The 14,914-nt window shown below is 37.5% G+C and overlaps 1 protein-coding gene across 2 annotated transcripts in view; it reads right to left on the reverse strand.

The window, feature by feature from the left end:
- Positions 1-14,914, reverse strand: part of eipr1 (EARP complex and GARP complex interacting protein 1) — a 98,723-nt gene that overhangs the window by 20,692 nt on the left and 63,117 nt on the right. For both annotated transcript variants that reach the window (XM_073056821.1, XM_073056822.1), the window contains 2 exons: positions 7,550-7,649; positions 4,295-4,431 (listed from right to left, as the gene is read on the reverse strand). In XM_073056821.1, coding sequence (XP_072912922.1) covers positions 4,295-4,431; positions 7,550-7,649 — 237 coding nt within the window. The remainder of the gene's footprint in view (positions 1-4,294; positions 4,432-7,549; positions 7,650-14,914) is intronic.

Genomic DNA, 14,914 nt, shown 5'->3' on the forward strand with positions numbered 1-14,914 from the left:
ATGCAACCTTTTACAATAACCACAGATACGCTGCTTTTATTAGCGTGAGAAAATGAAAACAATGCCTTGATTGGCATTGACGTCTACAGTAGAAACTTCAAATTTTAAGGAATTACAAATAACACACAGGGGACTAACATGCAGACCAAGGTAATTTTATTGACCCCAAAATCCATTCCATAGCCAAACTCAAAGATGCAAAAGATGCATCAAAACATGATGAAATATGTGAACTTTAAAATTTAAACAAATTGAGAAGAAGAAAAAATCTGCAAATGCTGGAAATCCAAGCAACACACACAAAATGCTAGAGGAACTTAGCAGGTCAGGTTGCATCTATAGAAAAAAGTACAGTCAACACACACAAAATGCTAGTGGAACACAACAGGCCAGGCAGCATCTATAGGAAGAAGCACTGTCGATGTTTCGGGCCGAGACCCTTCGCCAGGACTAACTGAGTGTCAACGTTTTAGACTGAGACCCTTCAGCAGGACTCTTTGAAAATTGAGACCCACTTTTTTAAGGAAATGTTTGCTTTACAACAGGCACTCAGCCACTTTGTTGCAGTTCATGCCACAGAAATGTAATTAAAACTGAAAAATCTTAATTTATTTGGATAATTTTGGTAATAATGGCAATATTATGATTACCATTATAAGATCATAGGATTATGACCTTGAAGAAACTGCCAACCGATTATATTTGTTCTGGTGATCACTCTTAAAGTATGATAACATTATTTTTCTGCTCCTTCCAGAAATCTATAATCTATAATCTTATTATTAAATAATTAACTATTCCTTTTAACTACTGGAAACATATAATGCATGTTCTGACAACTGAAAAGTAGAAAGAAAAATGCAACTTCCCCATCATTCTTTTAACAATAATTCTGACTTTACTTCAGGAAGAAAATTTATTTTGTTGAAAGTGAATGCATAATTTGAGACTTGAGACTCTGTCTGGAATGGACTCACCAAGGCAATGAAGTTCACTTTCAAGACTGATGTCACATCATCGGTGTTGTCCTTGCAACCAACATTGACTACCTTCTATGATCCTGCTGCTGCTGATGACAAACCTCAACCCTTTGTGAATTATATTATTCAATATTAAAGGTACCAAATGGTTATAAGAACTTACTAAATATATATACATGCACCACACATACATACACCTACACGAAGCTCTAGGTACATGGTTAAAAGAAATTCCAAAATTAGTAGATATTGTCAATCTCACAGGAAATAGGGGACTATTCTTTTTTGTAAATCTTGCTTCATTTATAAAATCATTAAAGTGAATGTTCTTTTAAAAATAATCAATATAATTCCTTGGATGGTATCTATTTGCCTTGGAGGAAAGTGCAACATAGAATTATGAAAATGATAATTGGGTTCCAAGGATTAAAATCCAGGGGAAAGAAATAGGTCAGATAGAGTTCAAAGTAAATTTATTATCAAAGTACATATATCACTAAGTACTACACTGAGATTCATTTTCTTGCAGGCATACACTGTCAATAGAAAGAAATACAGTAGAATCAATGAAAAACTGCACACAACAAAATGGACAAAAAGTGATGTACAAAAGACAACAAAGTGTGTAATTATCAAGAACATGAGATGACGAATCCTTGAAAGTGAGTCCATTGGTTGTGTTCAGTTCAGTGTTGGGGTGAGTGAAGTTATCCCCTCTGGTTTAAGAGCCTGATAGTTCAGAGGTAAAAACTGTCCCTGGAGCTGTTGGTGTGGATCCTGAAGCTCATGTACCTCTTCCTGATGGCAACAACGAGAAGTCAGCATGGCCTGTATGGTGGAGGTTTCTATGATGGATGCTGCTTGCCTATGACAGTGCTTGTGAAAACTAATTACCACTAAACACTTAGAGTAGTGGTTGCCAACCCGTCGATCTTTGAGACTTTCCCCAGCAGATCCCGAAAAAAACCCAAAAAACACAAATACTGTTGAGAGATTGTTTCCGGGTTGCGGGGTTTTAGTTCTGTTCTTTCTGCGCAGTGCGCATGCATGTAGCTCCCCCGCACTACACAGTGTAATTCAGTGATGAGTCAGCTGCACCTTTCCTCATTCCCTCATGCCCACTGTTGAACTTGAATACACGCGAGGTCATCAGTCGCCTAAACGCAGTGATACACTCACGCCAGGGATCACTGGTTGGCCTTGGGTAACCAGCCACCTCGCGCAGCCGGTGAGAAGTACCATCGCTACTGGCCTGGAGCGCGAACAGATGGGCGCTGACTCTAAACCTGTTTAGCACACTGAACGTTCGTGGGGAACCTGGTACTAAAATTTTTGCAGATAACCTAATTCGGGCCCAGGGTTTCGTAAGTAGCAGAGCAGCTACCGCATTGCGATCTACTGAAACAAACTTTTGTCGGCCGATAGATCCTACGGGGGGGGGGGGGGTGCGTGCCCGCTCCCAGTTGCTCTCTCCAGACTGCGACTCCCGTGGCCCCGGTATGGGGACCTCCGGCCCTTACCTTGTCCTCTCACCCCAGCCACGACCAGCCGCACCTGGCCAAGGTGTCTGGCGGCGGGCAGACGGGCGTGAGGCTGCAGTTCAGACCGGGAGGCTGTCTAATGAGGCAATGAAGTCCTCAAAACTGCTTCGGTACCCTGAGTCCAAGCACCCCGCACTGAAAGACAAACGCGTTGAGTTTTGTGAGCAGAAAAACGTGAGCAAGCGGGACAGAAGCTAAGTGCTGAGAGCCGCGAAAACTAAATTGCAGAATAGACTGGACATAAGGAATCTGCTTTGAGTATCGCTGTATTCCGGTCGTGTTTAACACCCCCGTCGGCCGGTCTGCAAGAATATTGTCAATATTAAACCGGTCCGCGGTGCAAAATAGGGTGAGTGTTTATACATTATTTCTACTTCCGGGTTGTGGGGTTTTACTTCTGGTCTTTTCTGCCCCGGTGCACATACGTGTAACGAATCGATCTGGGGTCAATCTCACCTTTAACTAAGACCGAGGTAGGGGATCTTGGGCTTAAAAAGGTTGGTGACCACTAACTTAGAGGATTTTCAGAAATTACATCTGCACACAGACTTAGAAATGTAAAAACCACCCCCATAAAAGGAAATTGATACATCAATAATTAATATGTAAATCTGAGATTGGTAGGTTACTGTTATCCAAAATAGGGGATAATTGTGTTTTTGGAGTTAGGCATGAATTTATCGAATGGGGACACAGGCTTTAGTGCCTAATGGCCCACACCTATTCCATGAACGTAAAATAGATACAATTCTCCAGAACATCTTAAATTAATTAAAGTATTAGATGATTAGAAGAATGACCTCACATAATTTTCAAATTTAGGAATTCAAGTGTGCATTATTAAATAACTGAACATTACACAGATTATATTTTCAATGGTATTATATATTCATAATAGATTTTATACAATTTTATGTGCATTTTGTAAATCTTTATGTACAGAATTTTCTAGAAATGTGGCTTATAAGAAATTGCACATTTTTCCAACCCCGCTAAATGTTACTCAGTATTATTTAAATAAGGGAATGTGGCTCTAAAACAAATTTTGGCTGATATCCCTCCTCAAGGTTTCCTTGGGAAAACCTTTTTGTTCTTTATTAATGGATTTGACTCGTGAGAACTAGTACAGTTCCCTTTGAAATAAAGAACCTGCATTTGTACGAAAACCTTAGATGTTCTTAAATCTTTTCTGATGATTAAGTATTTTTGAAGTCTAATCACTGTTTTGATGCAAGTAATCAATGAGTAGAGCTTAGCAGGGAAATTTGCTGCTGCTTTCTGATCAATGAGGTGTAGGAGTGAAGTCAGAATTGCTTTGTAGATGTTTATCTGCAACATTTGCAAAAATCTGCTTGATTTTATGAAAACAGTATTAATTGCTATCTGTTTATGTATGTCCAACAGAATTTTAATGATTGCAGAGGCATGACAAAAAATTATAATGTTACAGTTTTGGGACCAGGGTTGCACAAGCGAGTCAATGAAATAGCATGAACTGATTTCCCATTATCAACTGAGTAAGACATTTGTACATATAGAACAACCTGTTTAAAGGCTACCTGTATAGAAACAACACTCAATTACAGTAATATCAATTATGAACATGCCAGTTAATGAAAAGAAATTGATTTACTAAATAGATCAACAGAAAGGATGCCTAAAGATTGTGTTTACACAGGGTGCATTTTAATAAGTTTAAAATAGCAACTATTTCCAGATTATGCATTATAGCAAAGACAATGCAGCATTGACCGAGGGTCACTTTGTACTTACCTCATAGTCCTAGTGTCCCAGCCTCGAATCACAGTGTCATTAGCTGTGGCAAGTTGTGTGCAGTTGTGGTGAGGACTCCATTGTCCAGAAGTAAACTTTAACTGACCTTTTCCTTCCAGGGTTGCTGAATTTGAGAGCTAAGATTCATGACCCAAACAAACAGATGTGATAAAAGGAAGAAAAACAATTCAAGAAGCAAGTAAATTAATGAACTGTTCAGAAATTCACAATCAAGAGATCTCGACTGTAAAATCGTAGAGAAATGCAGCTCTAACACAGGCCTCTTAGCTCAATGACCCGCACTAAGCATAACACAGTACACCCATTTATGATAATCCAATATTAATTCCACATCTCAACATTCTCATGTTTCTTGCCAATCCAAAATAGCTGTAATAAATCTTTAGACTGAACAAGAGTTACTTATAATTCCACCAATAACTGGCTACTCAATAAAAGTAAAAGCACAAAAATAACTGTCTTTCATATATGTATTCCTTAAAACTCTGACAGGGAAAAATATTTGGCCTGAAAATGCTGTACTATCCAGTGCTCAGCCTTTCACTATGACCTACAGCAAGTAATTGTACCTAATCCAATTACCACCACATTAAGATCTCAATATGCCATACAAATAAAATTAAATCCAAGTGAAACAAAATTATAGATTTCACAATTATTATACTGAAATTTTGTGATGATATGATTATGACTTTTCTTCCATTCTTAACCACGTTACCATGCTGGTTACAATTTATGAAAATAATTTTGCACTGTTTTTACCTTGCTACAATGCTCTGGAAGTAAAGCAGAACTAAAATTAGTAATTTCCTGTACAGTCTATTAAATAATGAACAATTGGGAATTACTTGCTTGTAAAATTGATTTTTAAAATTTATATGGGATTAATAAATAAAGCATGCTCAAGTACTTTTATTATCTTTTAAATCTTAGAAAGTATCTAGTAACCTCAAACTCAATAATAAAAGACTATGAAGCAAAACACATCACCATGTTTAAACCTCATTTAAAGCATTATACAAACGTAACTAACACAAACTTTATAATTTCTTTCTTTTACTTAAATTCTTTCTTTACTTTTCAACTTATTTTCCTATTCCCAACACCTCACTGTTCTCTGTAGATAGCCACACAGCGTAAAGTATGAACTTAACTGCAGGATTACTGCTAATACCGTCAAACAAACTAGTTACTATACAGTAAAGACAATTAAAAAGTCCTGCAAGAAACTTGATACTTTTACTGAGAACTCTTTTCACATTCTTGCCAATTTTGCTAATAGATTCTGATTGAGTGAACACTTACTAGAATGGTATTAGGGAATAGGAATTTCAATTTACAGAGAAAAGTGCTGGGATTAGTCTCTCTAAAGAAAAGGTTTAATAGATATTTAATAAAACATTCAATGTTATGAGCAATTTTGAAAGAGTTCAAGAGAGAAATAGTTTCCACCAGCAAAAGTAACATTTATTAGAGGACAAATTCAAAGTAATCAACCAAAGAATCAGCGGTTGATCTGGAGAATATTGCTTTTAAAATATGCAGCCGATGTGATCTGGAATGGAGCGCTGAAAGGATGGTGAAAGCAGAAAGGGAAAATTATGCAAGTGTATAAACCAGGCTGTATACCACTTCCAAAACACTTGACACAACAGTGCGCCAATGATTTTTTGAAAATTGGCTAAGTGAGATTGACTTAATGATAGCCACTGCTATTAGCATCTCTTGATGGATAGAACACACCAAGGATTTGACTAACCGGCAGAGATCACTTGAAGTAAAATAAATTGGGATGCATACACACAGCATTGTTTGAGTTCACTGTGAAAAGTGAAAACTCATCAATGCAAGAATATATGTCTTGCTTGTTGACCTTAAAAACTCTTAACACAGAGATTTTGTTACGTAAATACATAATTATGAATTATGTGTATAATTTCTGTTTATAATTAAATCATAACATATTGAAATTCCACTATACACATGAGTAATAAAAATTAGCTTGATCCAGGAAGAATGTGCTGATTTAAAGGACTATAACTATAGGGGCTGTTTGAGAAATCGTCATGAGGCTCCAAGTGTGAATAAAGGCCCCATGACCATCCGTGGAAAAAGCAAACTTAGAGCCATTGTGAAAAAGTTACATTTCTGAAATACTCATCAGGTCTAGGAGCATCTGTGGAGAGAAAAGCAGAGTTTCGATGAAGGATCCCTGACCTGAAACTTTAACTGGTTTTCTTTCCACAGATGCCGCCTGATTTGCTTTTTCCAGTAACTTGCTTTTATTTCAAATTTACAGCATCTATAGTTTTAAAAAAATTTTCTTAAATAATTCCTGAATGTGGGATCAAAGAGAAGCACCCTGTAAACAGAATGGCAAATGATGCTACAGACACCCCATCACCAGATTGTCGGCAATCTCCAGTCTAGCTTGTTTCCAACCCACGCGTGTTTAAACATGGATGTTGTGCCTTAGATTATACTGTCATAAACTCGCCACAAAATTGCCTGTCATGAGTAATACGGCTTATGTGAACTCTGGAGACTGATTAGAGGATTGAATAGGTTTGGAGACAGTTTTGCTCTGGGACTGAGAGGGGGCAATGTAAGATGGAATAGAGTGAATGGAAGGAGCTGTAAGTTTGCAGATTGGATTCTAAGAGACTGTGGGTCAGTGTAGAGCTTATGCTGGAAGAATCTCAGGACCGTGAGCTTTCATGTTAAGTACTTAGCTCAATTCAGGGACAGTGTTTGGGGTTGTTTGGTCCAAGGCATTCAGCAGCAATGCAAAATAGATGTTTAATTCGAGTCTTGAGCATTTTTAAGCCCTTTTATTTAAATTTGCAAATGGTCTAATACTTGCTTCAGAGGGAATAAGGCACCTTATCTGCCCTTATCCAATCAGAACTAGATACAAACTTCCTCCCTGAATTTTGGCACTTTAGGAGGATATGTACTACCTGGCAACAATCCTTGCATGGGCTATTTTAACTTCCACTCATTCTATCCTTACTTTAGCATATTAACAATTATAAAGAAAATCAACGGTACAAATTTATCACATTACAATTTTGTTGCCAATTTTGGCAATGTACATTCAATGGATAAAGTTGGTAATTACTGTTTAATAAGTTTACAAAGGACATTTCCAGTAAAAAAAAATGCAAAAATAACAACTCTGTACAGGAAAACATAAGGTTTTTAATCACAAAGGTAAACTCTAAAATTACTTACCACTGCTTTGCTTGAGCTTTCTTGCAAGTCCCAAAGAAGAAGATGATTATCAGCCAAAGAAGCAACCTTTTTACCATCTCCCATTGGTTCCCATAGTACACTGTAGAACAAAGCTCCTTTAAAAACAATCCCAACAATACTGACCAATGCACTTTTACAGTAAAATGTAATTAATAACCACATCATACACACCTGAAGCTTTGGGCAGTTTAGAACATCAGGAGTCAATATGGAATAATAGTAGAGGAATTCTGAGGCACTTTGTTCCTGTTGTGTTTAAATTTGCTAACTTACAAAGGAAGAATATATTGCAATGTCCTAGCTATCAAAAAAGTTCCATGTGGGGACTCGTTGCAACTTGCAAATATTGGTGGCTGAATGCCTCACACTTCTCATTGTTAAAGCTAACTACAGAATACTCACTCAAATGTACTCTCAATAGTTTCTTGATTATCTATTGTAAAATTTTGTAACAAGGTTTCTGCCTTCTAAGCGCACTGAACAGTTAGGAAGTGGATGAAACAGAAGAGGTTAAAGTGACAAAGGTAAGGAATTTCAAACAAAACAATCCACTTTTCTGAAGACATGCTAGATCATTGGAACCTATTAATGGAAAGAATGATAATATCTTAGAGTACATGTGTAAGCATGCTCCAATAGATTACAAAGCTTCACATCATCACTGAAAGAAAATATTTACAGATAATTTTGACTGCTCAAACTCATTGCCCCTGTAGCTATCACCTTACTTAAACCTAACTACTTCTAACGCCCTTGATGATCTCATTTTGAATGAAGTAAAATCAGAATTAATAAAAATGCCATTCACATTCAATGTAAAAACTTTGAAATCTAATTTCAACATGTCTGAAATAAAAGCTAAACACACTTAGCTACCAAAAGTGTATTTATGAGGATTCAAATTGAGAATCTTGTCTGTGATCAAATAGCTTTTCAGCTATCACTTTACTGGTAGATTCTTTTGGTGTGTTATAGCTTAGTGAGAGGAATGTTCACTGCACATAATGGATAGAACCAGGACCTTTAATTTTCAATAACTAAGTAACACAAATAGCACTCTTTCTAATATAAAGTTACTGATTCAAAACAAAGTACATTAAATGCAGGAAACAAAAAGTGCTGGAAATATTCAACAGGTCAGGCTGCACCTACAAAGCAACAGAAGTCCATTGCATGATAGATTCAGATGTGATTGAGGGATTTAAAATGCAGGGCGGATTGCATTACTGGTCAAACAGGCCATCATTGTAGTAACAAGGGAGGATATAATATAAGACTCTTCAAATGAGACCGTTTAAATTTAAAAAAAAGAATTAAAATTATGGAATTACTTTGCTGGGATTACACTACAGGCTTCCCAATGGAGAGCAGGAGATAGTGGAGTAAATGTGTATCAAATTAGAATCGCTTGCAAGAGGAAAGTATGTGGCTGTAACAGAAGGGAATTTCAGTTTGCACAATATGAAGATGGATCACTTAGTGTGAAAGGATTACAAAGGATTGAATTTTTTAAGCGCCACCCAGAAGGGGTTTTTGTCCTAATATCTAATTGTCCTAATTCAGGAGAGGATTTTGCTTTACAAAGATGGGATAGTGTGAGACCTAATCCTGCAGAATGAAGCCAGACAAGTAGACAACATGTCAGTATGCAATCACTTTGAAGATAGCAACCTCAACTTGGTAACTTACAGAGTAGTTATGAAGAGGATTAATGATAATTCTGAAATTTAATATCTGAATGGGGGAAAGCCAAATTCAATATCATTTGACAGAACCTGGCAAACACAGACTGCAAGCAACTACTTATGGTTAAATCTACATCTGGGATGTGAAATAGCAAGAGCTCAGAGCCAACCTCTCATGGTGAAATGCAAGGACAGCAAATCCAGGATTCCAGTTTATAAAAGGGTATTGTGGGTTTGATAAAGAGTAAAAGGAAACATATGGCAGGCCCAGAACCCTGCAAAGTGAGACGTCTTTCAGGAGTACAAAGAATGTAAGGAAATACTTAAAAAATGAATTTAAGAGAGAAACATTAGGCTGCAAAATATCATTGGCAGATAAAATTATGGAAAATCCCAAGGCATTTTTTTAAAAAGTACTTAAGAGCAAGAAGTTAACTAAGGAAAGAATGGAGTTCATTCGGGAAAATGTGTGTGAATGGAACTAGAAGATATGTGTGAAGCCTTAAATGAATACATTTCATCTGAATTCACCATCGAGAACCAGAGTGCATGTGCAGATTTCAGTTAAGCCATTTAGAGCACATGAAGCTGGAAAAAAGGTTTTTGATATCTTAACAGGTATAAAGTTGAATAAATCCCCAGGGCATGATGGGATGTATCCTATGTTGTTATGGGTGGTGAGGGAGGAGGTTGCTGAGGCCCTGATTATTTAAATCTTTACTGCACAAGTGACATGCCAAATTACCGGAAGGGAGCAAATGTGGTACTTTTACTTTTGAAAGACAGCATGGATAAGCCAGTGGATCTAACATCAGAAGTAGGAAAATCATTGGAAAACATCTTGAGAGAGGGGATTAATCTACAATAGGAAAGGCAATGATTGATAAGGATAATCATCATGGATTTAATGGTGAAAGATCCTATCTAACAAAAGAGGTAAATATACTAATGAAAGCAGTGCAGTTAATATTGTTTACGTGGACCAGTCCAAGGCAAGGTGGCAAATGGATCCAACATTGATCTGTCAGTAGGAGACAATGGGTCATGGTGGTTATGGTGGGTTGTTTTTACGATTGGAAGCCTGTGCCCAGTACTGTGCACAGGCATTTGAGCCAAGAACTTTACTGTGTTTTTATATACATTCAAGATTTAGATGTGATATAGGAGATATGATCAGTATATTTATGATGACACAAAAATTGTTGGTGCTGTCAGTCAAAAAAATAACCTTAGGACACAGAACGATATTAAGCAGCTGGTAAATTGGCCAGAACAATGGCAAATGGAAATTAATCCTAACTTATATATGATATGATATATTTTAAGAGTTTAAAAAGCTCTGGACATATGTGTATTAATGCAAAGATCCTTGAGGGTGCTATCACATGCAGATTGAGTGGTGAAGCAGGCATCTGGTACCACACTACAGGAAAGATGTGACTACACTGGCGTCATTCTGAAGAGATTCACCAAGATGTTGCCAAAGGTGGAAAGGTTCAGCTATGATGAGAGACTACACAGGCTGGGTTTGTTTTCCCTTGGAGAAGAAGAAAGAAGAAGCTTATGAGATACCTGATGGACAGGTACAGAATACTGTGAGGTAGATAGCAAAATGTTTCCCATGGCAGAGGTGTCAAAAACCTGAGAACATAGATTTAAGGTGAGGAGCAAAAGATTTAAAGGAGATCTGAGCAATAACTTTTTTCTTCACCATTGCTGAAACCTGTAATGTGCTACCTGAGAAAATACTCTCACACCATTTAAGAAGCACCTGGGAACATCGGAATTGCCAAGGCATTGTTTCCTAAGGACCAAGTGTCAGTAAATCGGAATAGAATAGACAGGTAATGATATGCACAGTAATGATATGGTGAGCCAAAGGATTTGTTTCTGTGCTATATTTGTTGGGTATTTAATATTTCAGTAATACTTGAGTAATACTGTAAATTGTTGTTTGATTAAACATTCTTTATTTAAATAATTCATTATAGGTTATATGTAAAAGTATGTAAATGGCATATGTCATCATGACACTATGTCATATGTGTGCGCCTCCCTTAAAGTAAAATCAAAGTTAGACTTGCATTCTGGAATCCTTTGAGTTTCTTCTAATTATTTTAAATTTAGGAATTACAAGACACAAGTGGTGAATAGGTATTTTTTAAAGTGAACCCAAGATGACTACCTATCTGTTGAAGTGTCGTGAGTCATTTGAGTTTAAAAAAACAGTGTAGTAAGTTTTCTTTGCAACAGGAAAGATGACCGTTAAAAAATGACATAAGGTGAAAGAAATCACAGATTCATAAACAGTGATAATAATCATTAAAAAAGGCAGAAATAGCTGGCTTCATCAGAAAGATAGATACGTTTGATTCCACAAGTGATAACTAGATTTTCTATACTGAACAGATTGAGCAGTATTTTAAAGCAAATGGAATAGCCAATGAGAAACAAGTACCAATTTTGCTAAGTGCATTGGATTTAAAGGCACATAGTTTGCTTATAAACTTAACTGCTCCAAACAAACCAACCAAAATAAGCTTTGCTGATATCATGGAAGTAAAGCAGGAACCAAAGCCACTGTTCATTGCAGAATGCTATAAGTGTCATTGGTGTCATCGGCAGAATCAAAAGTAAGGGGAGTCCATTTCAGCATACATTACTGAATTGAAGAAGTTGTCTGAGCATTGTCAGTTTGGTAATGGACTTAATGCACTGAAGCACAAACTTGCAGAAGGAAACTAAGATGGAAAAGATGAAGAATGAAATGAAGCTGGCGACTAATGTCAAAGAAGATACTAAAAGATTTTTTAAGTATATAGAGGGTAAAAGAGAGTTGAGGGCAAACATAGGACCAACAGAAAATGACATGGGAGATATTGTGATGAGAGATGCAGAGATGGCAGAGAAACTGACTGCATATTTTGCATCAGCTGTCACAGTGGAAGACATTGGCAGTATACTGGACATTCAAGAGTGTTGGGGAAGTGAAGTAGAAACATAGAAACAAATAAGGTGCAACTGAGAAGGTGCTCAGGAAGCTTAATGGTCTGAGGGTGAATAAATCTCCTGGACCTGATGGAATGCACCCTCGGGTTCTGAAGGAAGTAGCTGGAGAGATTGCGAAGGCATTAACAATGATCTTTCAAGAATCGATAGATTCTGGCATTGTATCAGATGAATGGAAAATTGCATATGTTACTTCGCTATTTAAGAAGGGTGGGAGGCAGCAGAAAGGAAACTATAGACCTGTTAGCCTGACATCAGCAGTTAGGAAGTTGTTGGAAACAATTGTTAGGGATGAGATTACAGGGTACCTGGAGGTACATGACAAGATAGGCCAAAGCCACCATGGTTTCCTGAAAGGAAAATCCTGCCTGTCTAACCTACTGCAGTTTTTTGATGAAATTACAAGCAGGGTAGACAAAGGAGATGTTGTAGATGTGGTGTACTTGGATTTTCAGAAGACCTTTGACAAAGTGCCGCACATGAGGCTGCTTAGCAAGATAAGAGCCCATGGAATTACAGGGGAGTTACTTACATGGGTGGAGCATTGGCTGATTGGCAGAAAACAGAGAGTGGGAATAATGGGATCCTATTTTGGCTGGCTGACAGTTACCTGTGGAGTTCCACAGGGGTCAGTGTTGGGACCGCTGCTTTTTACGATGTATGTCAATGATGTGGACTATGGGATTAATGGATTTGTGGCTAAATTTGCCAATGATAGGTGGAGGAGCAGGTAGTATTGCGAAAACAGAGAGCCTGAAGAGAGACTTAGATAGTTATGGGGAATGGGCAAAGAAGTGACATATAAACTACAATGTTGGAAAGTGTACGGTCATGCACTTTGGTGGAAGAAATAAACAGGCAGACTATTATTTAGACAGGGAGAAAATTCAAAATGCAGAGATGCAAAGGGACTTGGGAGTATTTGTGCAGGATACCTTGAAGGTTAACCTTCAGGTTGAGTCGGTTATGAAGAAGGCAAACACAATCTTGGCATTCATTTCTAGAGGTATAGAATATAACAGCAGGGATGTGATGTTGAGGCTCTATAAGGTACTGATGAGACCAACTTGGAGCATTGTGCGCAGTTTTGGGCTCCTTATTTTAGAAAGGATATCCTGACATTGGAAAGGGTTCAGAGAAGATTCATGAAAATGAGTTCAAGAATGAAAGGGTTACCGTATGAGGAACGTCTGGCAGCTCTTGGGCTGTACTCCCTGGAGTTCAGGAGAATGAGAGGGGATCTCATAGAAACATTTCAAATGTTAAAAGGCCTGAACAGATTACGTATAGCAAAGTTATTTCCCATGGTAGGGGTGTCTAGGACAAGAGGGCATGACTTCAGGATTGAAGGACGTCCATTTAGAACAGAGATGCAGAGCAATTACTTTAGTCAGAGGGTGGTAAAACTGGGATTTGTTGCCATGACTGGCTGTGGAGGTCAAGTCATTGGATGCGTTTAAGGCAGAGATAGATGGGTTCTTGATTAGCCAGGGCATCAAAGGGTATGGGGTGAAAGCAGGGAAATGGGGATGGCTGGAAGAATTGGAGCAGCCCATGAATCAATGGTGGAGCATACTTGATTGACCAAATTGCCTACTTCTGCTCCTATATTTTATGATCTACGGACTTTCATTTAAAAGAGCAGTTAAAATAGCTTTATCAACAAACAGCAAACAAAGACACAATTGAGTTACAGTCAGGAATGAAAGTGATTCTGAACAAAATTGCAGTGTCTAAACAGAAACTAGCCTATCTGAACAAATTGTATTGCCATTGTGGCAGGGGCTTACATACACCAGACCAATACAGGTTTAAAGGCAAAACTGGCAGAAATTGCAACATACAAAAAGTACGTTGGGCAGACAGAAATTAATGGACTGCTCAGAGAAGAAAAAAAGAAAAAAAGTCAAGTTGCAGTTTCAAAAAGAGCACATGTCTATATCCTGTTGATGAAAAATCTCAATGATGGAAATGGAAGAGGATGAAAAAAACATAATTTCTCAAGAAATTAGAAAATGCAAAGATACTCACAAGAAACTAGAAGGGCGAAAAACAGAAAGTCAAGAAATTGAAATGGAGAAGAAATGGAGAATGTGAGTGAGAAATTGAAAAGCATAAAAGAAAAAAGGAACGTGGGAAAGAAAAAAGAGCATGGAAAAGAGCAAGAAAGGAGCAAGGACTGGGTAAGAAGCAAGGATTGAAGTAGATCTGGTGAGAAAAGGAGAAGAAAGGTGTCCACGGCTGTCAAAATCACTTCCTGCAGCCTCAGAGTTAACTCCCACAACCACCACAGAGGAGGCCCACAGCCACAAGTCTCATCTGCCGAGCAGAAGGTCCTCTCTTGTCAAGAAATACGTTTTCCTGTAAGTGTAAGAAATCCTCCACGGCAATTAAATCTTTAGGCCTGAATGGAACAATTTAAAATTTACTCTGCCATGAATGTTTATATAGCAGTTGTATTATATTGTATTTAAATGTATATAAGTTGAGATGAATTTAATATTAAGTTGGAGTTTATAGCTAAGTAGGGAGTAGTGTTGTGTCTTTAGTATTTCAGAAATACTGTAAATATATTGTTTGACTAAGCATTCTTTGTTTAAATTATTCATTATGGGTTATATGTAAAAGTACATAAATGGCATACGTTATC

Source organism: Hemitrygon akajei, chromosome 9 (assembly GCF_048418815.1).
Source record: "Hemitrygon akajei chromosome 9, sHemAka1.3, whole genome shotgun sequence".
NCBI classification, from domain to species: Eukaryota; Metazoa; Chordata; class Chondrichthyes; order Myliobatiformes; family Dasyatidae; genus Hemitrygon; species Hemitrygon akajei.